General features: G+C 32.8%; 1 protein-coding gene across 1 annotated transcript; it reads right to left on the reverse strand.

Annotated features, from left to right (window-relative positions):
* Positions 1–1,769: 1,769 nt before the first annotated feature.
* On the reverse strand, positions 1,770–24,850 carry LOC140447440 (C-type lectin mosGCTL-7-like). The gene is made up of 3 exons (XM_072540087.1): positions 24,461–24,850; positions 13,997–14,105; positions 1,770–2,109 (listed from the first exon to the last, which is right to left on the reverse strand). The coding sequence occupies exons 1-3, from the start codon at positions 24,626–24,628 to the stop codon at positions 1,835–1,837; spliced, it is 552 nt and encodes a 183-aa protein (XP_072396188.1). The 5' UTR covers positions 24,629–24,850; the 3' UTR covers positions 1,770–1,834.
* Between the last annotated feature and the right edge of the window lie 428 nt (positions 24,851–25,278).

A 25,278-nucleotide genomic window follows, 5' to 3' on the forward strand; every position in this document is an offset into this window, starting at 1 on the left:
TTTTAAATTTTGATTTCGTCAGTAATACATAAAAAAGTTAAATTATTTTGAAAATTCGTTGGTAAAATAATGACACATAAATTCAAACATTTAATTTTTTTAATAAAAATATATAAAAGTCACACGGCATGTAAATAATCATATTAATTGGAAATTTTAATACATAAAACTCAAAGTTAATCCCGAAAATATCTGCAATAATTAAAAAATCATCAGAAAATACAAATCATTTTCTTTTCGCGATTGTCGAAAGAATCTAGAATGGACAGAAGGAATAGATTTATTTAAAAGAAGGGATTGTAGATCCTCGAACTTCCTCGTAGAAACCAGCATGCGGCAGAGGCTGTTGATATGCAAATGTCAATTCATGGTCTGCTATAGATGATGATGATGCTTGTTTCGTAGTGTGACGTGCTGTGCGAATGCTTAACTGATTTACTGTTAACATTTACTGATGTATACTTTGTCTCAAAGTGACTAGTCTGTACAGGGTAAGATATGCAATGCTAACCTTATAGGAATTTCGCCAAGACGTTGCCAGTTTTATGCAGTGAGCGACGGCGTTCTCTATTGTCTATCTTTCAAAATAAACGGAATAAACCAGGAGTTATCAACAAGTCTTCACGGACAATTTTATGTAATTTACAAATATTGTTTGCTAATAAATTTACATAATATTATACAATATTTGTTTCTAATAGTAACTTATCAACTTTTATCTTTTATTAGTAGCAGTAGTATAATAAAATGTGCAATAAATAAACATTTTGTTTTAAAGTTTAAAATAATTCCGGTAATTTCTACTAACTGCCAAATTTAAAATGTTGAGAATAACAGTTGAGTAAGGTAATTTGGAGTGATGAAACCAGAATCTCAATCTTTGAAAGTGACGGGATGATGTTCTGACTTGGCCTGGAAATAGTCCCGTCTTAATCCAATAGAAAATTGATAGTCAAGGCTGAAAGTGTTAATATCACGCCGAAACCCAAGTAACAAGAGAGAGCTGATAGAAGCCATTATTCAAAATTGGTTTAGAGTTATTACATTAGAAGATTTGGCTAGTCTCGTGAACTCCATGCTTCGTAGAATCGAGTCTCCTAAAAAACAAAAGTTATCCCACCAAATACTAATTTTCGTGATAATAACCATTGTACCATGTTTTTTTTTAATATATCTACGAATAACTAACGGCTTTTGTTTTATTTATTTTTAAATTTTTAGAGGGAAGTAGAAGCATAAAACGATACAATAAAATTATAGATAAACTTATAAATAACATAAGTCTTATGAAAAAGAGAAATGCCGATAACAAAACTAAAATTTTGGTAAACTTCCAGAATTTTGGCCACTAATAGTGTACCCACAGATATACTACGTAGATGCAAGGTAAAGAACATCAAGAACTGTGTAAGAAATAGAAAAGTAGAATGGAACGATCATATAAACTGAGTGACAACACATAGAGTAGTAAAGACGACAAGAGACGGTTCCCCAATAGGAAGACGATCAGTAAGAAGACCACGAAAACGATGGAACGACAACTTACTGGAGGCACATTGAAAAACAGACAGAGTCATGTCTCCATAAAAAGAAGGAGAAGAAGAATTATATTGTCATAAAAAGATTCTTATTTGAAACATTTTTTTCTACGGCGTACAGCTTCTTAGTAAATCGATGTTTCCCGTTTCCCCCCACTGCGAGGGAATATTTTAGGCGAAAACCTCAGTCAATGTTTTTTAATTATGGAAGAAAAGGTTAATAAAAAAATCTTTTAATGAAAGTTTTATTACAAAAATGGTGCGTTGATGATCAAAAAAAGTATTTTTTAAAACTGCTATTTCCTATTTTTTGCATTGGCACAAACTGTGATCGATTCGCAGATAAAATAAAATTCTGATAAACAGTCAATGTCATTCCAAGTGAAGCCACTAGGCTGAGCCCAATGCCGCGCTTCAACGCAGTGCTCAGATGAATTTTGAGAGTTTTTTCCGCTGGGTTCTCCGGGGTACCAATTCGTATATAACATGTCTTGTCCAGTAGATAACCAGACCCACTGGCCGTCTCCGACTTGGTTTGAAGCTGATGTCCAGTAGTGACCTTTTGCTAAACCTGAAAAAAAAAAGCATTCTATATTATGATCAACTTACATTCCGATGTTTTATATATCCGTTTTAAAGAGATACAGAAAAATCTGTCAAAATAGGTAAATTTAAAAGAATGCGCAAAGTCTATTGAACCAGTAGTCTTATATCCAGTCATCAAAACCATTGTTAGCATAATACACAGCGGAATACACTCCAAACTAGAAGTAGATAATAAGATGCCGTTGAGCTGAACGGTGTTGGCATAAGAGGAACACTATTTTGCTTTTATTCACAGATGCCCAGATATTAATCAAGACCTTTACATCGGCTTCATAGACTACATAAAAGCATTTGATAGGGGTAAACATAATCAGTAAACAATTACACTGTTTATCAATTAAACAATTATAGTTTTTACCACTCTGGAAACGACGATCCCAACCATTATAATGGTGCTAGATCCTAGAACAGCTCACTTGGTCGCCAACTTCGTACCAATTTCTTACAGGCCTATGATGATACAATTCAAGGCAGCAAGAAACAAGAAAGAATCTAAATATTATTTAAGCCTGTGGCCCAATAGCTGATAAACCAGAAGCAGGTATTAAATATTTCTACGCGGAACAAAAACAATTGTTGTCCCAAACCAAAAACGATACAATTAATTTTATATTAGCGGACTTCAACGCAAAAGCAGGCAAGGAAAGATACGATGACACTATTGTAAACGTGGTTTGGGAGTAAGAAATGAACGTAGCGATACCCTAACTTAATTCCGGCAAGAGGAGAAAATTTTAATCTTTACCACATGGTTTAAACTACCTTTAAGACAAAAAAATATACAGAAACAGCACTCGTAGTGTAAAAATCCTGGTACAGACGTAGAGTCAGATCACAATCCTGTAATAGTACAAATATATGGCTGAAAAAACTTAATAAGAAAGTTATAAAAAAACCTAACTCGAAAATGCTAACGAACGCAGCAAAAAAATAAACACTTTCTTGCAAACTCAATGATGAACTTAGTAAAGCCCAACAAAGTACAGACACCTAACCTACAATAATTAAAAAAGCATACAACACACCTAAAATTTGCTTAAAAGTAAAATTTCCCAACCAAACCCCCAATGTATTTAAAAATAGTAGATAAAGACAATAAAACACTCTTTTGATTCACAGGAGATACAATAAGTATGGACAATCTATATTTTAGATCTTTTTGACTTGTTACCCCCTTTCGTAGTCAAAATCAGACAAGCACGAGTTATTATCACCAACCTGTATGCACACACTGCTGGTTATAAGTCTCCTTCACCCCTTTTCATATATTTCTGTCTTGTGCGACTTGCATCCAGTTATTGCTAATACGCTTCAGGCTTCAGGTCGTCAGTCCATCTGGTTGGTGAGCGTCTTTTACTCCGTAGTGTTTCTTGTCTTAGCCTCCAGGTAGTAATACATGTTGTCTATTGGTTGTCTGATAATCTAGGGACGTGTTCTACTCAATTTGATTTTAGCGATGTTATTTTTTCGATGGCGTCCTTTGTTTTTGTTCTATGATGAATTGCGTCTCTTGGAGAGACACTGAACAGTTGGCGCTCCACAGCCCTTTGAGTCACGCGAATCTTATTTAACACCTTTGGCGACATGACATTGGAGCTCCACATGGCTGCTTAACTTTGTCCAACCGAATTTCACGTCATAAGTACTCAGAGAGAGAGGGAGATAGCTTGGGGCTGAATATAAACACAAATTAAACAAAAGTAATGGCCGTTACACATGCACTAAATGCCGACATGAATATTTGTATCTACAACAAACAGATAGAACCTGTACAAAAATTCCAGTATCTTGGTTGCTGGATAGCAAACGATCTTGACTACCAAGTTGAATAACGTGCTCGTATAGAGTATGCTAGGTCCGCTTTTCAAAGAATGAAAAAATTCCTAATAAACTCTATCTTATCGTTGGATATTCGATACCAATTTGTAAAAACATTCATTTACTCCATATTGTTATACGGAGTGAAAACATGGACTCTCGGAATCACAAGTATGAGACGTGTAGAAGACTTTCAGATGTGGGCTTTTCGTAGGATGCTGAAAATCTCTTGGACAGAGCACGTGACCAACAACGAGGTGCTGAGAAGAATGGGGACTGAGAGAGAACTCCTAAATATTGTAAAATATTTACCAGAAAAACGAGTTATCTAGGACATATTTACAGAGGAGAAAAATACTTCCTACGACTGATAATGGAAGGGTAAGTGAAAGGAAGGAGAGGTCCTGGAAGAAGAAAATGCTCCTGGCTGAAAAATGTAAGACACTGGACAGGCATGAAAACACATTCGATACTAAGAACCTTCAGTAATGGAAAGGGCACCTTAAGAAGAAGAAGTACTTAGACGATGCAGTATGCTTAATATCTCTTACATCAACAGCATTATTACGATTTAGCAGCAGATTAGTCATTTAGACAGGCACGGGTGAAGTATAATAACTTCTTAAGTAGATAAGACTCTGAACGGATTAAAAAACGGCCAATCAGCTAGACCAAGCAATATTTGTCCAAATTTTCTGAAACTTAGACGAAGAAAACTCCTAGGCAAACTATTTAACACCATCTATAATAGTGGATATATTGGCTACCTCAAGATTGGCTAACATTTACATGAAATCGATCTAGGTACAAAAACCAGAATAATTTCAGTTTGACAATTCATTTTTTGGGAAACCTTCAGTTTTATATTATATTTATTACCGATCACCAAATTCGCAGCCAATATTTTAGGATCAACAACCTTTTAAAAGAGTTAGAAATTAAATTTTTAAAATAATAAACTTCTTGCTAAAAGGGCCGGTCTTTTCACCTCCTGATAAATATTGTCCTATCTGACAGATAGTTATCTAGAGGATAAATATTTATTCATAGAATAAAATGGAGCCGTCTTTTCACGTCAAATTATGTTGCGGTTACTTATCTGTAAGATAAACGTAAAATTTATTTCTGAACACACCAATATTTAATTAATTGACAATGAAATCACACTAATGTTTTAATATCTCTTTTGATTATTCAATTTGTTGTGGCAAGAATACAACAACCGCAAAACATTAAAAAATACTTATGTAGTATTAGGAACAGAGAACAACGACAAAAAACACCACGAACCACCATGGATGACAGAAAACGTAAAAGAAATTATACAAGAAAAAAATCTACATAAGAAATGGCTAACGAATAAAACATCTAGCAATAGGAAAAACGAAGGAAAAATAGAAAAATATCAAAGGAAAAACGAAGAAATACGCAATCAAATAAAAGCAGCAAAAAGCAATTTCTGGAAACAAAAATATGTCCAAATTGAAAATTTAATAGGAGGTTCATAGACTACAGAAGCATAAAGAACTATCACTAATCTAAAGAAAAACACCCATAACAACTTAATTCCTATAGAAGAGTGGGAAAATCACGATAAAAATAAACTCCAAGAGTCCAGATTGGAATATATGGGATAGTAATACAGTATGGAGAGACAAACAAATAGTAACATAAATACTACTAACAACGAGGTCCGTACTGTGTTAATTAAAATGAAAAACCGGCGATCTCCAGGACCTGTCAATATAGCTGTAGAGTTACTTAAAGCAGGAGATTTACTCCTAATAGAACGAATAACTTTTCTAATGAATCAATTCTGCCAACAAATTAAAGCACCATCTGAATGGGAAACCGCTCACCAAGTGCCCATCATTAAAAAGGGTAATCGAAAAGGTCCTAACTGCTACAGAGGTTTAAGTATCCTACCTACTTTCGGGAGATTGTTTGGAAAGATAATAAATGGAAAAATACAAGATGATGTAGGACATCTAATTAGCGAAGACCAAAGTGGATTTACGCCTGGTAGATCTTGCACTGATAACTTGTTTATACTCCAACAATTAATAGAAAAAAGAATAGCGGTTAGTACCGAAGTACATCTAGCCTTCATTGACAGCAAGAAAAGGCGTATGATACAGTTTCAAGACTTAATTTGTGGCAAGCTTTACAACAAATCGGCATTAGTCCATGCCTTTTAGGAATAATCACAGAAGTATAGAGGGATAACACTACCTACCTAAAAATCTGAAATAGACTATCAGAGCAAATAAAAGTAACTAAAGACAAGGATGCAGTATGTCACCCTTACTGTTTAATTTATATATTGAGGCAGCCCTCCACAATTGGAAAAATCACTGCCAGGGAATGGGAATCCCCATAGGAAATGTCGTACTGTTCTCCCTGAACTCTGCGGATGACCAAGTTGTCCTAGCTCAAGATTCTTATGATCTATACAGAGAATATGTAAAATGGGGGTTAAAAGTCAACATGAAGAAAACAGAATATTTAGTTATCAATTCAGATGCAAGGTTTAAAGTGTTGATAGACGAGGACATGGAAATCAAAAAAGTGGAAAAATTTAAATATTCAGGGGCACTCATTGATAAGAACGGCTTGGGAGAAACCGAAATTAAACAACGAATTAATCAGGGGCGTAATTGTAGGATGTCTGAACTCCTTATGGTGGGATTGTAACATTTCCAAAAGAAACAAAAAAAGAATAGGGCCAACTATGGTTGAATCAGTTCTTTGTTATGGCTCTGAAGTATGGACAATTAATGCAGACCTGAAGAGAAGATTCTTGGCAGTTGAAAAGGATTATTTGAGAAGAAGTGCTAGAACATTAAGGCTGGAAAGGAAGACCAACGAATCTATAAGAAAAAACATGAATGCTACAGAAACGGTCATTGACATAATAGAAAGAAGAGGTTTAAAATGGTTTGGACACCTATTGAGAATGGCTGAGGAACGTTGGCCCCAAAAACTTCACAGATGGAAGCCCCCTAGAAGAAGAAAAAGAGGTAGACCTCGACGCTTATAGAATGAAGGAATTAGAAGAGCGATGAAATCTAGAGGTTTGGAGGAGGAGCATGCCTTGGACCGGAAGGATTGACGAAGGAGAACGGGAATACCGCGATAGCCGTCTCCAAAATGTATTTTATTTACAAGTTGGATCCTGTAATATATATATGAATAAATTAAATTACGTAAAGAAAACTTAAATAACATTTTAAACAATAATACATGTATATTAATAATTTTTTTGAGATTTCTCCATAATATTAAAATATTATATAAGGGGTTAGCTCAAACATCTTCAACTTTAGTAAGTTGAGTAATGTGTTGATTTAGCAAAATTGTCTTCATTTTGATGTCTCGCTAGGTTATAGAATGTTGCTGTAGATTTGAACGGTTGAATCTTTTCAACTTTACAGCCACTTCAATTGGATAAAAAATAGTACCTAAACCTTCTCTTTCATATATAAAATGTTCTGTTACATATCTGGTTTTAATACGGAATTTATTATAGAAATTTTCTTCATTAATTGTTTATCTGTCTGTCTTCTAATCTAAAGGATTCGTTTAGATATTATAAAAACTATTAAAAACATCTACCAAAACAACAAAATGTAAGTTAGAATAGATAGACAACTTACGGGATCTGTAAATATGGGCAACGTAATGACAGAGGGAACTCGTTCCGTCTATTATTTTAAGTTTCTTGTTCCTCTATCTGTTTCATCAACAGTTTTACAGCTCCTAACGTAAAACTAACATTCTGTTTTGCAATTCCATTTTGATGTTACAAATGATATATTTTTTTCTGTCAACCAAGATATCATATCTGCATTTTTAGAATTATTGATAGGTGCTATATTAATTTGTACATTATGGTAGGGAGCATTGTCGGTGACAACAACAGATCCTACAGATAAATTAAGAATTAACTGTTCTTTCAACCATTTTTCGTAATTTTGTTGCACTCATGTTATCATTATAATCTCTTTAGTTGACACCTGATGAAAAATCGTAAAAATCAAAAGGGAATTCGGTGTGAAACTGTGAAATTCATTTGTTCACCAGAGTATATGATAAAAATATTTCTTTTGAAATGTTTTTAAGTAATCATTTACCACTATCAACTGATCAGCTGTTTGGCGTAATGTGTCCTGCATGCACACAGGTTTCATCAACATTTATAATTGGCTTAATTTCACTTCTGTAGTATTTACTATTGTCTAAATACTTAAGGCACAGAGCGCAAATGTCATTCCGTTCAATTAATAAACGTCGATTATCTTTTACAATCCTGTAGAGAAAACTTACGCTTCCAGTCCACTCGTACGCCCATTCAACACTCATGCACTCACACACCATTCAGCTCGACAATCTTTACTGTTATGAAAATGACAAATTGTATTTCTAATAAACTTTTTGTCGTAGTCCCGCAAGTTTCTCACAGTTGCTTTCCGATAAGTAAGTGAAAATTCTTGTGAATTAGGTAAAAGAAATAAGAATAAGACTTACTCACAATCTATTTAATTCTAGCACCAACGACCGGCTTCGCATACTACAATTTGCTATTCATCTTCGGGTCTTAAGGTACATGGTAAACTAAATGCTGAGATTACAAAAATCCGCATTAGGTTGCTGTCTGGTAAAGAAATACAGCAATTATGGTATTTCTTTCACAGACAGGACCCTAATGCGGGTTTTTGTAATTTCAGCATTTAGTTTACCATGTACCTTAAGATCCGAAGATGCATAGCAAATTGTAGTATGCGAAGCCGGTCGTTGGTGCTAGAATTAAATAGATTGTGAGTAAGTCTTATTCTTATTTCTTTCACCCATTTGAAATGGACTCACACAGGCAACATATTCAAAATTATTGTGAATTATTTGAATCTGCATTTGTTAACATATTAACTTATTGAATTATCCTTTTTACTGTGGTTACATATACTCAAATAGCATCGCTCGCACGTTGTTTAGGATATATCGGGTCGATTATGTTCAGGAAACAGTGTTTGTATATACAGGGTTGGCCACTCAAAAGAGTCCACCCTGATATTTGGTAATATTCATTGGATTTTGTAAAAATGCTAAAATAAATCGATTTTATTCTAAAAGGGTCATCTTTTAACTATTTACATGTCTGTCAATTGTCAACATCCTCCCTTCCAGCACCCCAACCCTTAAATTTTAAATAAATAATATACCTACCACGTGTGGTACATCGTTAGACAGGTATTTCGCTGGAGAATTTAGATTCTTCAGATAATTTTTTCTATATTAACCCTATTCTTGTAAAAAAGTATCAATTTATTGAGTGTTACACCTCTTAAAAACTAAATGTAACATCTATGTTTTGCTAGTGTCAATTTCCGTTTATGTAAACTTGATTAAATGTAAAGTAAATAAAATTAACTAAATTTTTAGTTAATAAGTTCATAATTCACAACTGTTTACTCATCAACTACAACTACTTAATTAAATATTTAAAATTATCTCCACCAATGTACCATTCGCATAAATTCGCTGTTCGAAACTGTCAAAAATATCTTGGAGCATTTTAGGGGTTACCAAACTACATGCATGCAGTATTCGTTGCCTTAGTTCTTCCAATACAGCATAAACGGTAGTATAAATCTTGATTTTTAAATAACCCATATAAAGAAGTCCAGGAGAGTTAAATTGGTGTTTTATTAAATGGGCAGTAAGATCACCGATTTAACTCACATGGGGCTATTTAAAAAGCAAGATTTATTTATAATACCATTTCAGCTCAATTAGAAGAACTAAGACAGCGAATATTGCTTGAATATAGTCTAGTAACCCCTAAACTACTCCAATATGTTATTCGTAATTTCGAACAGTGACTTTATAATTGTATAGACGTTGACGAATATAATTTTGAACATTTAATTAAATAGATATAACGATGATGATGAGTAATCTATTTTAAATTATTAATTTAAAATTTAGTTAATTTTATTTATGTTACATTTTATGTTACGTTTTAATTTAGTTTTTCACATGACCAAAAATTGACACTAGCAGAATAGAGTTAATTTGAAAAAAATTATGGATACCTGAATTCTTAAGTGGAATGTCTAACATGCCACACATGATCCCTATTTAAAATTTAACGGTTAGGGTACTGGAAGGGAGAAAGTTGACATTTGACAGATACTTATACCACTAAAAGATGACCCCTTTAGAATAAAAATCGATCTGTTTTAGCATTTTCACAAAATCGAATTAATATTGCCAAATATTGCCAAAGGCAAATGATTGTATATATATATATATATATATATATATATATATATATATATATATATAAATAAAATTAAAATATTGTACTTCATAACTATATAATTTTATTAAGTTAAGTTTTAATGTTTTGTAAATTTGAAAATTTAATGGATTAACCTCATGTTGTAAGTTTTTATACTAGTTTTATACAATGCTATTTAATTATAATTTCATTGTATTTACTGATACCATATTTTAGCATATCCTGAAGAAGCAAATAAATTTTGCGAAAGCTTGATAAAGAACAAAGAGTTTCACTTTCCTGCCCTATTAATGACTGCAACCTCGTATTAAAACTTTATTTTACATAACGTGTCAGTCAATAATACCTAACTACTTTATATATATATATATATATATATATATATATATATATATATATATATACTAAAGTACACTCGAAGAGTGGTGGGTTTTTCAGTCAAAGTGGAGAAATAAAAGACAAAGAAGACAGAAGACGTTTCGCTTTCTGCTCAGAAAGCATCATCAGTTCATCTAAAAAGAACAATATGAAACCAAACATCCATAGAGAAGTTAAAAAATGTGTGTTACCTCACAAAGACATGTAGCAGTCAATGATGTTAAAAATATGAAAAAGCTTACGAAACTGGACATTTAGAGTTAAAGTTGTATAAAACAATTAATTGAAACATAATATTATTGATATATATATATATATATATATATATATATATATATATATATATATATATATACATATATATATATATATATATATATATATATATATATATATATATGTATGTATTATATTAATATTGTGTAAGTGACTAATAATAATATTTTGCGGTTTCAACTACTTGGCATATATTCAAACGCCTTTAGGAAGACGGAATTTGGTTCAGACGCTACTCGTGTAACTGTGAGCTCTATCGCCTTAACAATATTTAAGAACCAAGTGGAGAAAACCTTACGAGCGTTTAGAAAAAACTTGAAAACTTGGGTGGAAAATAGAAATAAATGGAAACCGATTTCGGAACAGACCAAAATATACATTGTAGTTAAAAATAATGATGATCTTTGATGTAGAGGCCTCTAAAGATACCTTGAAGTAGAAAAAAAAAGACATCGAGAAGTTTTTATTTATTAACTTACTGACATCAACAAAGTTAATTTCAAAGTCAAGAAAAGTTATTAGAAAATAGTGTAGGTGTTATTTTATTTCAAATTAAATAATATTTATAGATTTTTAATTCTACGTTTCCAAAACCAACAAGTAATCAATTTATTAATTATTTATAACTGTTGTGACCTTGGAAATAGTTTTTTTTTCTATTATATAATGTTGGTAAAGGCCTAATTTAAATATATTATTCAATATTCTTACAAATTATGTTAGAAACTACATGTAAAAAGGCAAATACTGGTGTTCTAAATAAAAAATCTTCATTAAAAAATGAAATGTTCTTAGAAAAAATGTAGAAAATAAAACCCTAAAGAGAAAAACTGGGATGTCGTAGATATTGACAGAAAATGTCGTTACCAGGCATATCTTGGTACCAAACTTTGCACAAATGCGCCAAAGGCGAATTATTTAAAAGAAATAAGAGAATATGTATAGTACTGTATGTACTTTAAAAATATCATAAAATAGACAAACCAATCTAAAATGAAAAAAAAAAACAAAAGAAAAAGTAATCACTCTACATCTACGATAAAATATAAAAAAACAAAAAAAAAGACCGTCACGAAAAAACAGAACTAAAATAAGATACTAACAACTGAACGGAGAGATCGACGAAAAAGTTAAAATAGCAAAGGAATATGACTTCGGGAAAAATGCAGAGAAGTGAAACAACCTGAAAGTACAAAGATAAACAACTTTGTAGAAAAATTAAAGAGGTGGCTAAAATTTGAAAACCTAAAAAGGAAGTTAATGTAGAAAATGAATACAAAGAAAAACAAGAGGAGATTTATATTTAAATGGGAATAAGCCACAATTAAAGGTTAAAATACGTTTATTGTATTTTAACCTTTAATTGTGGCTTATTCCCATTTAAATATAAATTAATTTAAAATGCCACAAGAAAATAGCTTCAGAACAAAAACAAGAGGAGATTTAAGAGAAATCTTTCAAACTTATTTATAGATGAATCTGCAACAAAATATTGCACTCCGAGCACATCTATTAATTGTTTTACATCTCCGTAGCTGATCCTTACTCATTTTTGCTAGGGTCCAAGTTTCTTTTCCATATGGTATCACAGATTTTGCTACTAATTTATTAAATTTGATTTTAGATATTCTACTCAGCAACCAGCTTGTAACATTCTATTTAATTTAAAGAAGCATCCATTTTTAGCAGCTATTCTTGCCTTTCTATTCGACAGAAACGTTACCGCATAACCATCTGATGTGATATTTCTATATGATCTCTGTCACAAAAGCATTCCAGGAGCATGATTTTCTCGCAGTTTTTCTTTAGATTTACACTCTCAGCAGCTCATTTAATAGAGATGTAACCTTCCAAGACCGCTAAGACCGCTACAGTTCTTCCTATAGCGGCAAGAATGTAGCTCTTAAGCATAAAATAAAAGTCAGGACATTAGAGAAGAACTGGAAGTACAAGAAGTCATTAGGTGAAAGAAAAGAAGGTAGAAAGATGGGCACAATAGTCTAAGATTTAGATACCAAACACACGAAAAATAGTAGGCAAGTTACCAAAACCATGATACGATTTGAAAAGAAAAGATCAGAAGGCGAAAAACATGACAAGTAATCGAGATATATTCCTATTAAAGAAATAAAAAGTAGTACTAAAATTTTAACTGAGGTTGTGGCTGTTTTTAATGAACGATAAATTATAAAATAAACACTTAAAATAATGGTTACACATAAAAAATATAATTTTTAATTGACCAATGTACAACCGCGATTTAATACGCATGCCCATTTTATACGTTTGATAATCGAAATGCAGATTCCAAATACTTTTAATAGGTTTGGACGACTATATATTGGTGATGTTTGGATAAGTATTTAGTACTTACTTAAATATTTTAGTTTTAATATTCTTAATATTCTTAACATATGATCTTATTTAATTACGTCTTTCATTGTTTATTTTCTATAAATTTCCCACGCTGAAATTAGCTATATTCACATGTTTTATCAAATCTAGGAACCACTTGCATACGATTACCTACACGTATGTGGGAAAATCATTAATTTACCCCAAAACGCTCCAGTTAATGGCTTTTTAAAGGTTAATTTGAGAATTACTTAATTTATTACGTCTCTCAAACTGTGGGAGCGAAATTTTGTAAATTTCACACGATCGAACTATATAAATAGAATCACACCCTCAGAAAAAAATATAATTCAGTCAACATTTGCACGACGTGCAAATCTACGACTCAGTACGCCTAAATAGCATTACTGCCCGACGTCATTTCTTAACTTGATACGACGACTCTCGACGCCGTTTCTTCTTAACCGATATTTGCAACATTCAAAAGAGCTAAGTGGTTGCTATTTTGTGCTGATAATAATTTATGATTTATGCCAATGGATTTTTTCTTATATTCACAATCATATACATATAATTTTTACGACTTAAATTAATTAACCAGCTAATTCTATATTTTCTTTATAAGCATGTGCCTTTTATCGAGTAGTTCGAAAACTTTTTATCTTGTCATATATTTAAATACCTTGGGATACCATTGTCTTACCAATATGTATAACAATCTTACCACTATCTTTAATAAAATTTCCAATTTGATCGTTTTCTAGTTGACTATTGATACTTAACAAATGCATTCCTTGTTGTCGGCAAAACTGGAACGCCTTGTAGAAATTAACCTAGAAATAAAGACATTTAATTACTTTTTGTAATTTCGATAAACTATGGATATAAATATTGACACATTCCTAAAACAACAATTATACAAAGTTGTTTCTTTTTTTAATATTATTTAACCCTTTATAGATTATTGGTATATATGTGTACCACGTGCTGTTTTCCGTAACTTAATACTTATATGCTAAAAAAAGCAAAATCCTATGTATGTCATACATATATGACATTTAGATGTGCAGACAACAGTGAGCGTTTATTAAAATCGTGAGTTTCGCAGGCTTGAGTGCGAATATATATATATATATATATATATATATATATATATATATATATATATATATATATATATATATATATATATATATATATATTTACACATATGTCCAAAAGTTTGGAATATTGGAATATTTCATCTTTTTATCGATTTTTATATATAAATTCTTCTGAATAGTTAAACATAATTTTGTTTTAATTCTCAACAATACTAAATAAATCTTTAAACCAGATAAACGATAAGCAAAAAAATTATTTATTCTCTTGGAGTGAAAAACTTACAATGTACAACTTACATTTAAAAATAACTTAGTATAGAAAAAAATAATTTTTAATAAAACTAATAATTAGTATTTCCTCCATTTGTCTGTATTCATGCCTGTAGGCGATTTGGCATGCTGCCGATTAACTGGTCGAGCTGGGCTTGCGAAATTTTCTCCCATTCTTTACGAGCAGCATCTTTTAGTTCTCGAAGGGTAATAGGGGGATTGTTTTGCTTCTTAATGCGTGTTTTGAGAATGTCCCAAGCATGTTCAATAAGTTTCATGTCGGGGGAATTCGAGGGCCACTGTAATGTAGATATTCCTTCTTCTTCCAGAAAATTGTGTACTGCTGCTGTTCGATGAGGAGGTGCGTTGTCATGCATAAACACAAATTCATCACCTACTGCCCTTCGGAATAGACGTAAGACAGGATTTAAAACTTTCTCGATGTACACAGCACCAGTGGCTCTTCTCTCCAGAACCAGCAGTGGCGTCCGTGTACCACTCATAATAGCACCCCAAACCATAACACTGCCACCTTCAAATGGGACACGCGGTTGGGCTGTTTCTAGTCGAGCTTGTCTTTCTGGGGCCCTCCAAACCAGTGTTCTTCGCGAATCAGATAGCAAGCCAATTTTTGACCCATCAGAGAACATCACGGTATTCCAGTTAGGACCATGATACACCATTTCTATAGCCCATTGCAACCTTACTATTTTGTGTTGGTAGGTTAGTTTAGGAACACGTAGCGGTCTTCTACTATACAAATTTACCGCATTTAGTCTGCGTGTTATTGTTTGGCGTGAAATATTCAGTATTTGAAGCCTAGAAAGTTCTCTGGATATATCACTTGTAGATTCCAGACGATTTCTGCGAGCTATCAATGTTATTTGCCCGTCTTGAGATGATGTTGTATATTGACTTCTACCACTTCTGGGACGATCCTTGACGTCATTTGTATCTTAGATTTTTTTTTTAATTTTCGATACAGCACTCTGAGTAACATCAACAATATTCGCGATATAACTTTGACTCAAGCCCTGTTGTAACCAAACAATTACTCTAGATCTGTCAAAATGAGATATCACGTTTCTAGACATTTTTAAACGGCTCAATTAAAATTTAAACAGAGACTGAAATAATGCGTAAATACGCTAACCAGTTAAATGTGACCAAAATCATACAAAAGCGAATCAAATTTTTTACCATTTTCATTTAAAAACGCTCTAGAATGAATATCAACAACAGTTTTAAAACCACCATAGGCGTAGATACATTATTTATACGCATTCCAAACTTTTGGACATGTGTGTATATACATATATAATATATAAATGTTTTGGATGGGTTGGATACAATAAAAGGAGCTATTGGTTAACTATTTATTATCTCGAGCTTTCAATTATGTTTACAATTATTATCAAGAGCTGCTAAAAAAGACAAAATATCTTACAAAGTTGAACTAGAAAGAAAAAAATTTTTGTTAACTCACCAAATAAAATTAGTTTGGTAAATAAAATTGCTGCTAATACATCTCAAAAAGAATTAATATAAAAATGTCCTAATATAATAAATGCTTCCCTGAAATTTTAGTATAATTTTGAAAACATTTCCTTAACACAAAAACAATTGAATTTATAAATAAGTTAAAATAGCGACCAATTACAAATAAGCCTCAATGTCATAAATGCCAACCTAAAATTTTTATTTTTGACAATTATATTGCCAAAAATAATATTTTGTTTATAAATTCTTTTTTGTTTAGTAACAAAAAAGAAGAAGATTTATTCACCATTGATATATGTCTGAAAAAATGTAACAGATATATGGAAAAATAAATCAAAATGTGACATTTTACAAGTTTTATACATAAATTATAAAGAAATAATATAATTATAAATTTTGCTTAGATTTTGAATTTCTGATCTTTTGTTTAAATTATTATCACTTTTTATTATCACAAGTAGGCCTGATGAAAAAGTTCAAGGTTCTAAAATGACTCCTCTAAGAAACAAAATTGAAAGTCCAAGCGTGAAAGTAAAACAAGGCCTGCCAGTGAATCTGTCATTGTTTTCTAGGGCATGTGATCACAGAGGCATTTCAAACAACAAGTGCTCTTCTACAAGGTGTGAATGTCATATCACCAGAAAACCAAGCCGCAGTTATTGACAAGTCCAAGATTTTTCATGAAAGGTTAAAGTACCGCCGAAGTATTAAATAAAAAGTTAAATTCAGCTTGCACAAACGAAATAATTGCTCTTTACTTCGGTGGCAGGAAGGATGAAACCATAATCAAAGAAATTGTACGTGGGAAATCTGTCCATAAAACCATACAAGAAGAACACATATCTTTGGTCAAGGAACCAGGTTCAGTATATTTCGGTCATGTAACTTCAAACAGTGGATCTGGGAAAGATATAGTATCATCAATATTAAGTTACATGAGTAATAACTCCATTGATAACTCAAATATCAAAGCGCTTAGATATAATGGTACGGCAACGAATACTGGAACATCGCAAGGAGAAGTTTTGTTGCTTGAACGCGCATTGAAACATCCGGTCCAAGTAGTAATATGTGTGTTGCACTTAAACGAATTGCCTCTGAGGAAAGTTTTTGTTGCTCTTGACGGTCCAACCACAGGACCAACATCATTCAGTGGGCCAATAGGCAAAGGTTTGACCAACTGCCAAGACTTCCCGGTTGTTAATTATGACAAAATAGATAGCACCTTCCCAGAAGTCGATAGTAAATACTTAAGTACGGACCAGAAATACCTTTGGGATATATGTCAGGCTGTAGTCAAAGGTGAATGTCCCCCTGAGTTGGCCAGTGGAAACCCCCTAAACTTGTCCCAGGCCCGGTGGCTTACATTAGCAAATAGAATCTTACGTCTGTATATTTCAACTATTGAATCAACCCCACAACTTAGAAAGCTTGTTGAGTTCGTCATGAAAGTCTATGCTACCTCATGGTTTACCATAAAATGTCGTCCTAAAATTATCCACGCATCACAACACCTTCATCGTACAGTGCACCAAGTTTTTAGACAGTGAACTGAAGGCTGTGGCTCAGTCTTCCTTGCAAAGAAACGCCTTTATGGCTCATCCTGAACACATCCTTTTAGGGATGTTGTTTGACTCTTGAAAACATATAAGAGCTTTGGCAGGCAAACGGATAGAAAAAGCTCGACAGACAGAAACAAGGGCACATCGAGTCTTTAAACCACCACAAGTTAATTTTGAGGCAGAAGACTACATCGATCTCATTGACTGGCAATCCACCACAGTTACAGAACCACCACTTATAGCTGACTTCAGCAAAGAAGAGATTGTAATATCAAATATAATATAATAATATCATTTGTTCGCGATAGAAATATCAAAAAAATTAATATCCTATCATCAAAATCAGATAATAAAAATCTCAATAATAAATTGCAGGATACTTGGTTAGAAAATTTAACAAATGTAGAAATTCCCAGTGACGTACAAGATGTTTTAAGTTTAGGAGATAATTTTGCAGTTCCCATCCGTAATAAAAATGATATCCCAACATCAGAAATTATTTGTTCAATTGAGAGTTCAATTTCTAACTTAAGTACCAATGTACAGGATGATATCAGAACTAAATGTTGTAACATTTTGACAAACTTTAAAAACAAAAACAAATACCCTTTTGAAAACAAAACAATACAAAAGAAAATTAAAAAGACAAAAGCTTTTTTAAACGAGAACCCCAATTTAGTTGTTCTGAAACCTGACAAAACTAACAAGACTGTTATTATGGAGTCCGAAGACTATGACAGTAAAATGGATTCTCTATTGAATGACAACACAACATACCGTGAAAGGAAAAATGATCCTACAAATATTTTCCAAAAAAGAAATAACGAATTAGTCGACAGATGGGAAAAAATGTGCTACATCTCACCTAACACTGCTAATTCGCTCAAGATACATAATGCTGTAATTCCAAAAATATACGGTCTACCCAAAACACATAAAGAGGGTGTGCCGCTGCGACCTATTGTTTCATGCATTCAGTCTCCTTTTGAAAACCTTTCAAAATATTTGAAGAACATTATTTCCAACGTAATAAATAAAAATCCACACTATTTAAAAGACGCTGATCACCTGAAATTAAAACTCAAAAATATACATTTACCTCCAAATTATAAATTAGTTTCTCTCGATGTGGTATCTTTATACACCAATATTCCAATAGCTTTAGCGAAAGACATTATTAAAAAAAAGTGGAATGAAATCAAAGCGTTCACAGACATCCCTCTAGAAGAATTTCTGCTAGCAGTCGAAACAACATTAAAGTCAACCTATTTCCTATATAAAAACAAAATCTTCCAACAAACAGATGGATGTGCTATGGGTGCTAGCATATCCAGTGCCATCGCTCAATTAGTTTTAGAGCATCTAGAGGAAATTGTTTTAAATAAAATAGATTTTGATATCCCTTTTTTCTATCGCTCTATAGATGACTGCTTGAGCGCAGCACCAGAGGATAAAATGGATATTTTACTAAATGAATTCAATAACTTTCACCAAAAACTAAAATTTACATTAGAAATTGAAAAAAATCATCAAATTAATTTTCTGGACCTGACCTTACATAGAGAAAACAGCACTATAACTACTTCATGGTACACCAAAAAAACCTGGTCATCGAAATATCTGAATTTCAACTCTCATCATCCCCTGTCTCAAAAGAAATCAGTAATTATCGGACTCGCCGATAGAGCTATTAGATTATCCGATCCTATTAATAGACCTCAGGCCATTAAAAAAGCAAAAACAGCACTAACACTTAATTCATACCCACACCACCTTATCGACTGCATAAATTTTACAATAACAATAATAACAATGAAACCAACAAGGTAAAGAAAAACTATATGTCTCTTCCCTATATAAAAGGATTATCAGAACAAATTGCAAATCTTCTGTCCAAACATAATATTATGGTTGCTCATAAAGGGCACAATCTTTTGAAAAAGAATTTTACAAGATTAAAAACAAAAACCCCTCTATTAAAAAGATCGCATGTTGTATATGAAATTCCCTGCTCGAATTGTGATGGAGTTTATATTGGACAAACCAGTCAGCTACTTAACTCAAGAATACGTTCCCACAAATATGACAAAAAAAACTCAACCGCCCTCACAAAACATGAAAACGAAAAAAAACATAAATTTGATTTTGAGAAAACCAAGATCCTAAAAAGTGAACCCAACAGGAAAAAGAGAGAGCTTCTAGAGTCTATACAAATAAAAAAAAAATAATAATGCAATAAATGATAAAAAAGATGTCAAAAATTTGAACAAAATATATTTTAACTTAATTTAAAAACACATAAAAAGACAATCTCAGAACGCCTATGATGTTAAAATAACTGGTTGTTTAAACGATAAACTAACTTCAATAAACAACACATTAGATCTAAAATATATTTTACATGTAGTGACTTAGTGGGTATGTCCTATGTTTTTAATATTATTTTAATTGTGACGTCTACTTGTTAGTAACAAATTTTTACATGCTTGGTAAGTCAAAAGTTTAACTTTTAAATCGTATTATGTCTATCATAAAATGTTTTTTAGTCAATATTACTTCTTGAAAAAGGCATGGATTTCCTGCCGAAACGTCGAAAAAATATATGAAAATGCCTTAGTATCAAATCAAATTTTTTTATGAACCTAAGCCCAAGAAAATCCACTAAATATATATATATATATATATATATATATATATATATATATATATATATATATATATAACTTAGTATTAGTACTATAATTACAATCTGTCACTCGCCCTAACAAATTCCCTTGGTTCCAGATCGAAGAAGCATTACAATACCTGTGGCTTTGAAGGTTAACTGGATTTGTTTAGCCAACATCCTTCAAGATGAAATAAAGAACTATTTTAAAGATTTTTCTTTGTCAACTTTTTATCTGTAATCTTTAAGTAAACTTTTGTATTTCTTTAATAAATTTCGTACCTCAAAAACAGTTCTTTATGGTTTTAACATAAAATATCCTAAAGTTTAAATAAGTAAATATGTAATTTATTGTTCATTAATTATGTTAAAGAATACTAATAATCCTACTAACCTAAGTAGAAGCAACAAACAGGTTTAACACCTAATCATAATAAAGAGAAGATATTCATTTTTCGTTGTTACAATTGAGATTTTCATAAAGATTCCGGGTGACTTTATTCTTAGTTACAGATATTATCCTAATTTTTATTGTTCACTGTTATCACGTACTTAATATTTTTTAAGTTGACAATAAAAATATAAAATTTAATTTTCAATAAAAAAAAAGATGAAAAATCGTGTTTTTGAGAAAAAATTCTAAAGTTTAAGTCGATTCCGGGAGACCTAAATATGTTTTAATTAAAACAAAACTTTTTTCCTGAAAGAGTAATGTAAGAGGCAACTTTTTATCAACTTGAAAGTTTGAATTTCGAAAATTCATTATTTGAGTATTTATTGTGATACACCCTAATGTGTAGTAATAATCAATCATGGGAGTTTAGTGTGTAGAGGTTAGAACCTTGTTGAATTATGATGATTCGTATATTGTAACGATCGGTCGGAGAAGATTATATAGTCGATGATTATTAGTTTGGTCATATTTTAAGAATGGTATACGTTCCTATTCGTTTAATTTCCAGCGATAGCCGCTGCTGTACGTTTTATCCATTTCAATGACATATGAATTGTTTCGAGAAAGAGAGAGAGAGAGAGAGGCTTTTTTTCGATGAGTTCTGTACATTAAGTGGAGATCCGTGTATAGTAGTACTCAATCGGAGAAGATTATACAGATGATGTTTCTTGGTTTGTTCTTACTGTAAGAATGGTATACGTTCTTCGATTAATCATTTGACAGCGTCACCTCGCCTTTTATACATTGTTTCGAAAGAGAAGCGATAGGCTACAGGTGACAGGTGCTAGATGGTTTGGGCATAGTTAAAGGATGTAGCCGACAGGTGGCGTGACGAGATGATGAAATGTAATAGATGTGGAAATCCCCTTTAAAATAGATCCAATATATGATATAGCGTCATTTTTGCTATGCTGTCATGTTTGTTTCTCTGTTAGCCCCAGTGGCTACTCTCCTTCCGTTCAACGCCTATTATGCTACAGTCCGATTAGTAGCAACGAAGATCCGATATAGTGCCGTTTTAACAATGTCTTTATCTTTGTTTTTTGTTGTAACATATTCGATATGTCCTTCTCTTTCCAACGAGCCTTCGTATGTCATGATCGGACCAATAAAAACGGAGATATGACGTAATGCCGTTTTGGTAATGTCTTTGTTTTTGTTTTTTGTGTTAACCTATTCGATATCCCCTCCTACTCTTTCATTTAACGTGTTACACATAGTAATCTGACTAATAACAACAGAGATACGATATAGTGCCATTTTGGCAAAGTCTTTGCATTTGTTTTTTGTCTTAGCATATTCTTTACCACCTCCCCTTTCCCTCGATACCTTGCGCGTTGTTGTACGTTGAGCCATTTAGACGTTACGAGCTTAGTGTTCTTTTGGCAAATCTCCGTCATGTTTTTTTTTCTATGTCTACGTATTTGATGACTTCTCCCCTTTCTATAGATATCTTGCACGTTGTCATACGTTGAGCCGTTTCAAGCTTAGTGTCCTTTTGGCAATGCGCCACCATGTTTTTTCTGTGCCTACGTATTCGTTCCCCCTTACCTTTTTAAGGATACCTCGCACGTCACGATCTGACCAATAACAACAGAGATATGCTTTATTGCCGTTTTGTCATTGTCTTTGAGTTTACCTTTTGTCTTAACATATTCCTTTCCACCTCCCCTTTTCCATCGATACCTTGTACGTTCTTGTACATTGAGCCGTTTGGACGTTACAAACTTAGTGCCGTTATATCAATGCCGCCATCTTTGTTTTTGTGTAAACGTATTCGCTACTCTCTCCTCTTTCCAACGACCCCTTTGTACGTCATGATCGGACCAATAGCAACGAAGATACGTTATAGTGCCGTTTTGGCAATGTATTTGTCTTTGTTTTTTGTGTTAACATATTCGATATGTCCTCCTCGTTCCAACGAGCCCTCGTACGTTATGATCGGACTGATAGAAACGTAGATACAATATAATGTATCTACGATTCATATTACTACTGAATATGCCCTATGTAGAATGTCATGTTTTATGTCAAGCGACAACTTGCGTTGACTGATACATAAATGTCATGTCCTGCGTCGAATGTCACGTCATTCACGTGACATTTCACGTTCTGCGTCGACTGTCAGATAACTGTCACGTCCTGCGTCGAATGTCACACCATTTCACGTTCTGCGTCGACTGTCACATAACTGTCACGTCCTGCGTCGTCGTCACGTTCTCTTAGGCACTGTACGGAAAAGAAGAAGAATTGGCACTTAATATTGAACGTTAACAGAAGCCAAACAGTTGGCTTCTGTCTGTGTGTCTGTGTCACCAACGCTTTTATTTAACACCCCATACGTCAAAATCAGACTACTAGCAACGAAGATACGTTCTAGCGCCCATTTGGCAATGCCGCTATCTTTGTTTTTTGTCTCAACGTATTTCCCGTCTCCTCCCCGTTCCAACGAGCCCTCATACGTCACGATCGGACCAATTGAAACGAAGATATGACGTAATGCCCTTTTGGCATGCTCTGAGCGCACGGCACATACTGCGTTCAAACTTATTTTTCATCCCCTTTCCAACGAACCCTCGTAAGTCACGATCGGACCAATAGAAACGAAGATATGACGTAATGCCCTTTTGGCATGCTCCGATGCGCACGGCACATACTGCGTTCAACCCTATTTTTCATCCCCTTTCCCCTCGTACGTCATCCTACGTTAAGCCGTTTGGCAGTTACGACCGGGGGTTGCAATTTTAGGGGTTGCGATTTAGGGGTTGCGCTCAGAAATACGTAGTATATCTACTAAGTTGATCAACCGCTTAATACGGACATACTGATGTGAATTTTGGACCCTACGACAAGCGGAAGAAAGATAGACGCCACTGAAGTGTTCTGTTGGAGAAGAATATTACGAATTCCGTGGGCCGACCACAGCACAAATAATTCAATTTTAAATGAACTAAAGGTCAACAAACGGCTCTTCAGCAAAGTCGATCTGCAACAATTAAAATACTTTAGACATGTTATAAGAGCACACACAGAAAACATCGAAAGACTTATTATCCAAGGAAAGGTAGAAGGTCAAAGATTACGAGGAAGATTCCCGACAAGATGGATCGAAAAAATTACAGAAATATGCAAAAGACCTACGCATGAGTTAAAAGAAATAACCAGAGACAGAGATCCTCCGGGGATCAGGACTGAAGAGAGAGAGAAAGAGAAACTGAAGATGATTTGAAATTTAAAATAAAATACAGAATGTTGTTTCAATAAAAAAAACATATATCTTTGATACGGTACAGTATTATGAAATACCTTGTATATTTTAAAATTAAAAATTTTAACCTAATTTTAAAATATTTGCAGGTACTCCTATTTTTTAAATAACTTTTTTGGCATCTACTATAGTATTAGATACAAAAGTTGTCACAAAAGTTGATCACCCGGTATAATACAAGTAAATTTTTTTTGTTATTTGAATTATGATAAAAGTACACTGACATTTTTCTTGTAACACTCTCACAAATTGTAATTATTAATGTCACGTTACTTTTGCACCAACTTTCTTACAATATATTACACTTATTATTAATTGACAAATTCTCTTATTAGAATAAATCTAATAAATAAACTTTAATCTTACCTTAAAGACAGTACCTACATAGTAAGTTTTACTGCCCCAGGAAAACCAATTCGGAGATTTTTTAATTGTTTGACGCACAGAATAAACGAATTCACTTCCATGATGTCCTTCTAGACGACAGAAAAAAATGTTTAATACGGAAAAGAATAGAAAAATCTTAATATACATTCTTGTTAAATGACTAGTTTTGCAAACTTTAGAGGACAAACCACTGTATTTGTTTGTTGTGTTCTTGTGCTCGCAACAGGCTCGCAAGAACTGATCTTCAACCGCCAAGAGTACTGTTGTTCTGTTCTATGACGCCGGACCTAAATTCGCCAAGTAAACCTGTTATTAGGTTTATTTTATTTCCTGTTATTAGGTAATCCAAAACTTGATTTAACTGTTTATTTTTGGATTTATTAAGATCAGAATTAGCTTATTGGCAACATCTGAATAATAACTAGATTTTGTTTGGGTTAAGATAAAATACGCAGTTATAAAGAACTAATCTTCTAGTATAGAGCGTCCCAGAAATAAAAGAATGATACAAAAAAGTTTCTAATTAATACGCCAAAAACTCTTGTTTTTTCAAGATTTTGTAAGATTTATCAGAAGATTTATATGCGATATCAACGCATATTGTTTAATGTTTAAAATATAAGGTAGTCCAACTTTCTACCTAAAATATCTTTAATGGAAGACGTCTTTGTTTTCGAGGGTGAATCTTTTGATCTTAATTTGAAATCGATTTTTTTTCACACTATCAAAAACTTTTAAAACCTGTAAAAGTCTTCTTCTTGTAGGGCATTTCCTTTTCGGATATTGACGACCATACT

Source organism: Diabrotica undecimpunctata, chromosome 8 (assembly GCF_040954645.1).
Source record: "Diabrotica undecimpunctata isolate CICGRU chromosome 8, icDiaUnde3, whole genome shotgun sequence".
In the NCBI taxonomy this organism is placed as follows: domain Eukaryota; kingdom Metazoa; phylum Arthropoda; class Insecta; order Coleoptera; family Chrysomelidae; genus Diabrotica; species Diabrotica undecimpunctata.

Bases quoted from the DNA above. Each gene is read 5' to 3' on its own strand.
- LOC140447440 (XM_072540087.1), bottom strand. From the start codon at position 24,628: ATGTATATTAAGATTTTTCTATTCTTTTCCGTATTAAACATTTTTTTC. The intron at 14,106-24,460 runs GTAAGATTAAAG...CTTTATTTCTAG, and splicing joins ATGTAGGTACTGTCTTTAAG to GTTAATTTCTACAAGGCGTT. The intron at 2,110-13,996 runs GTAAGATTGTTA...TTTTTTTTTCAG, and splicing joins AAATTTTATTAAAGATAGTG to GTTTAGCAAAAGGTCACTAC.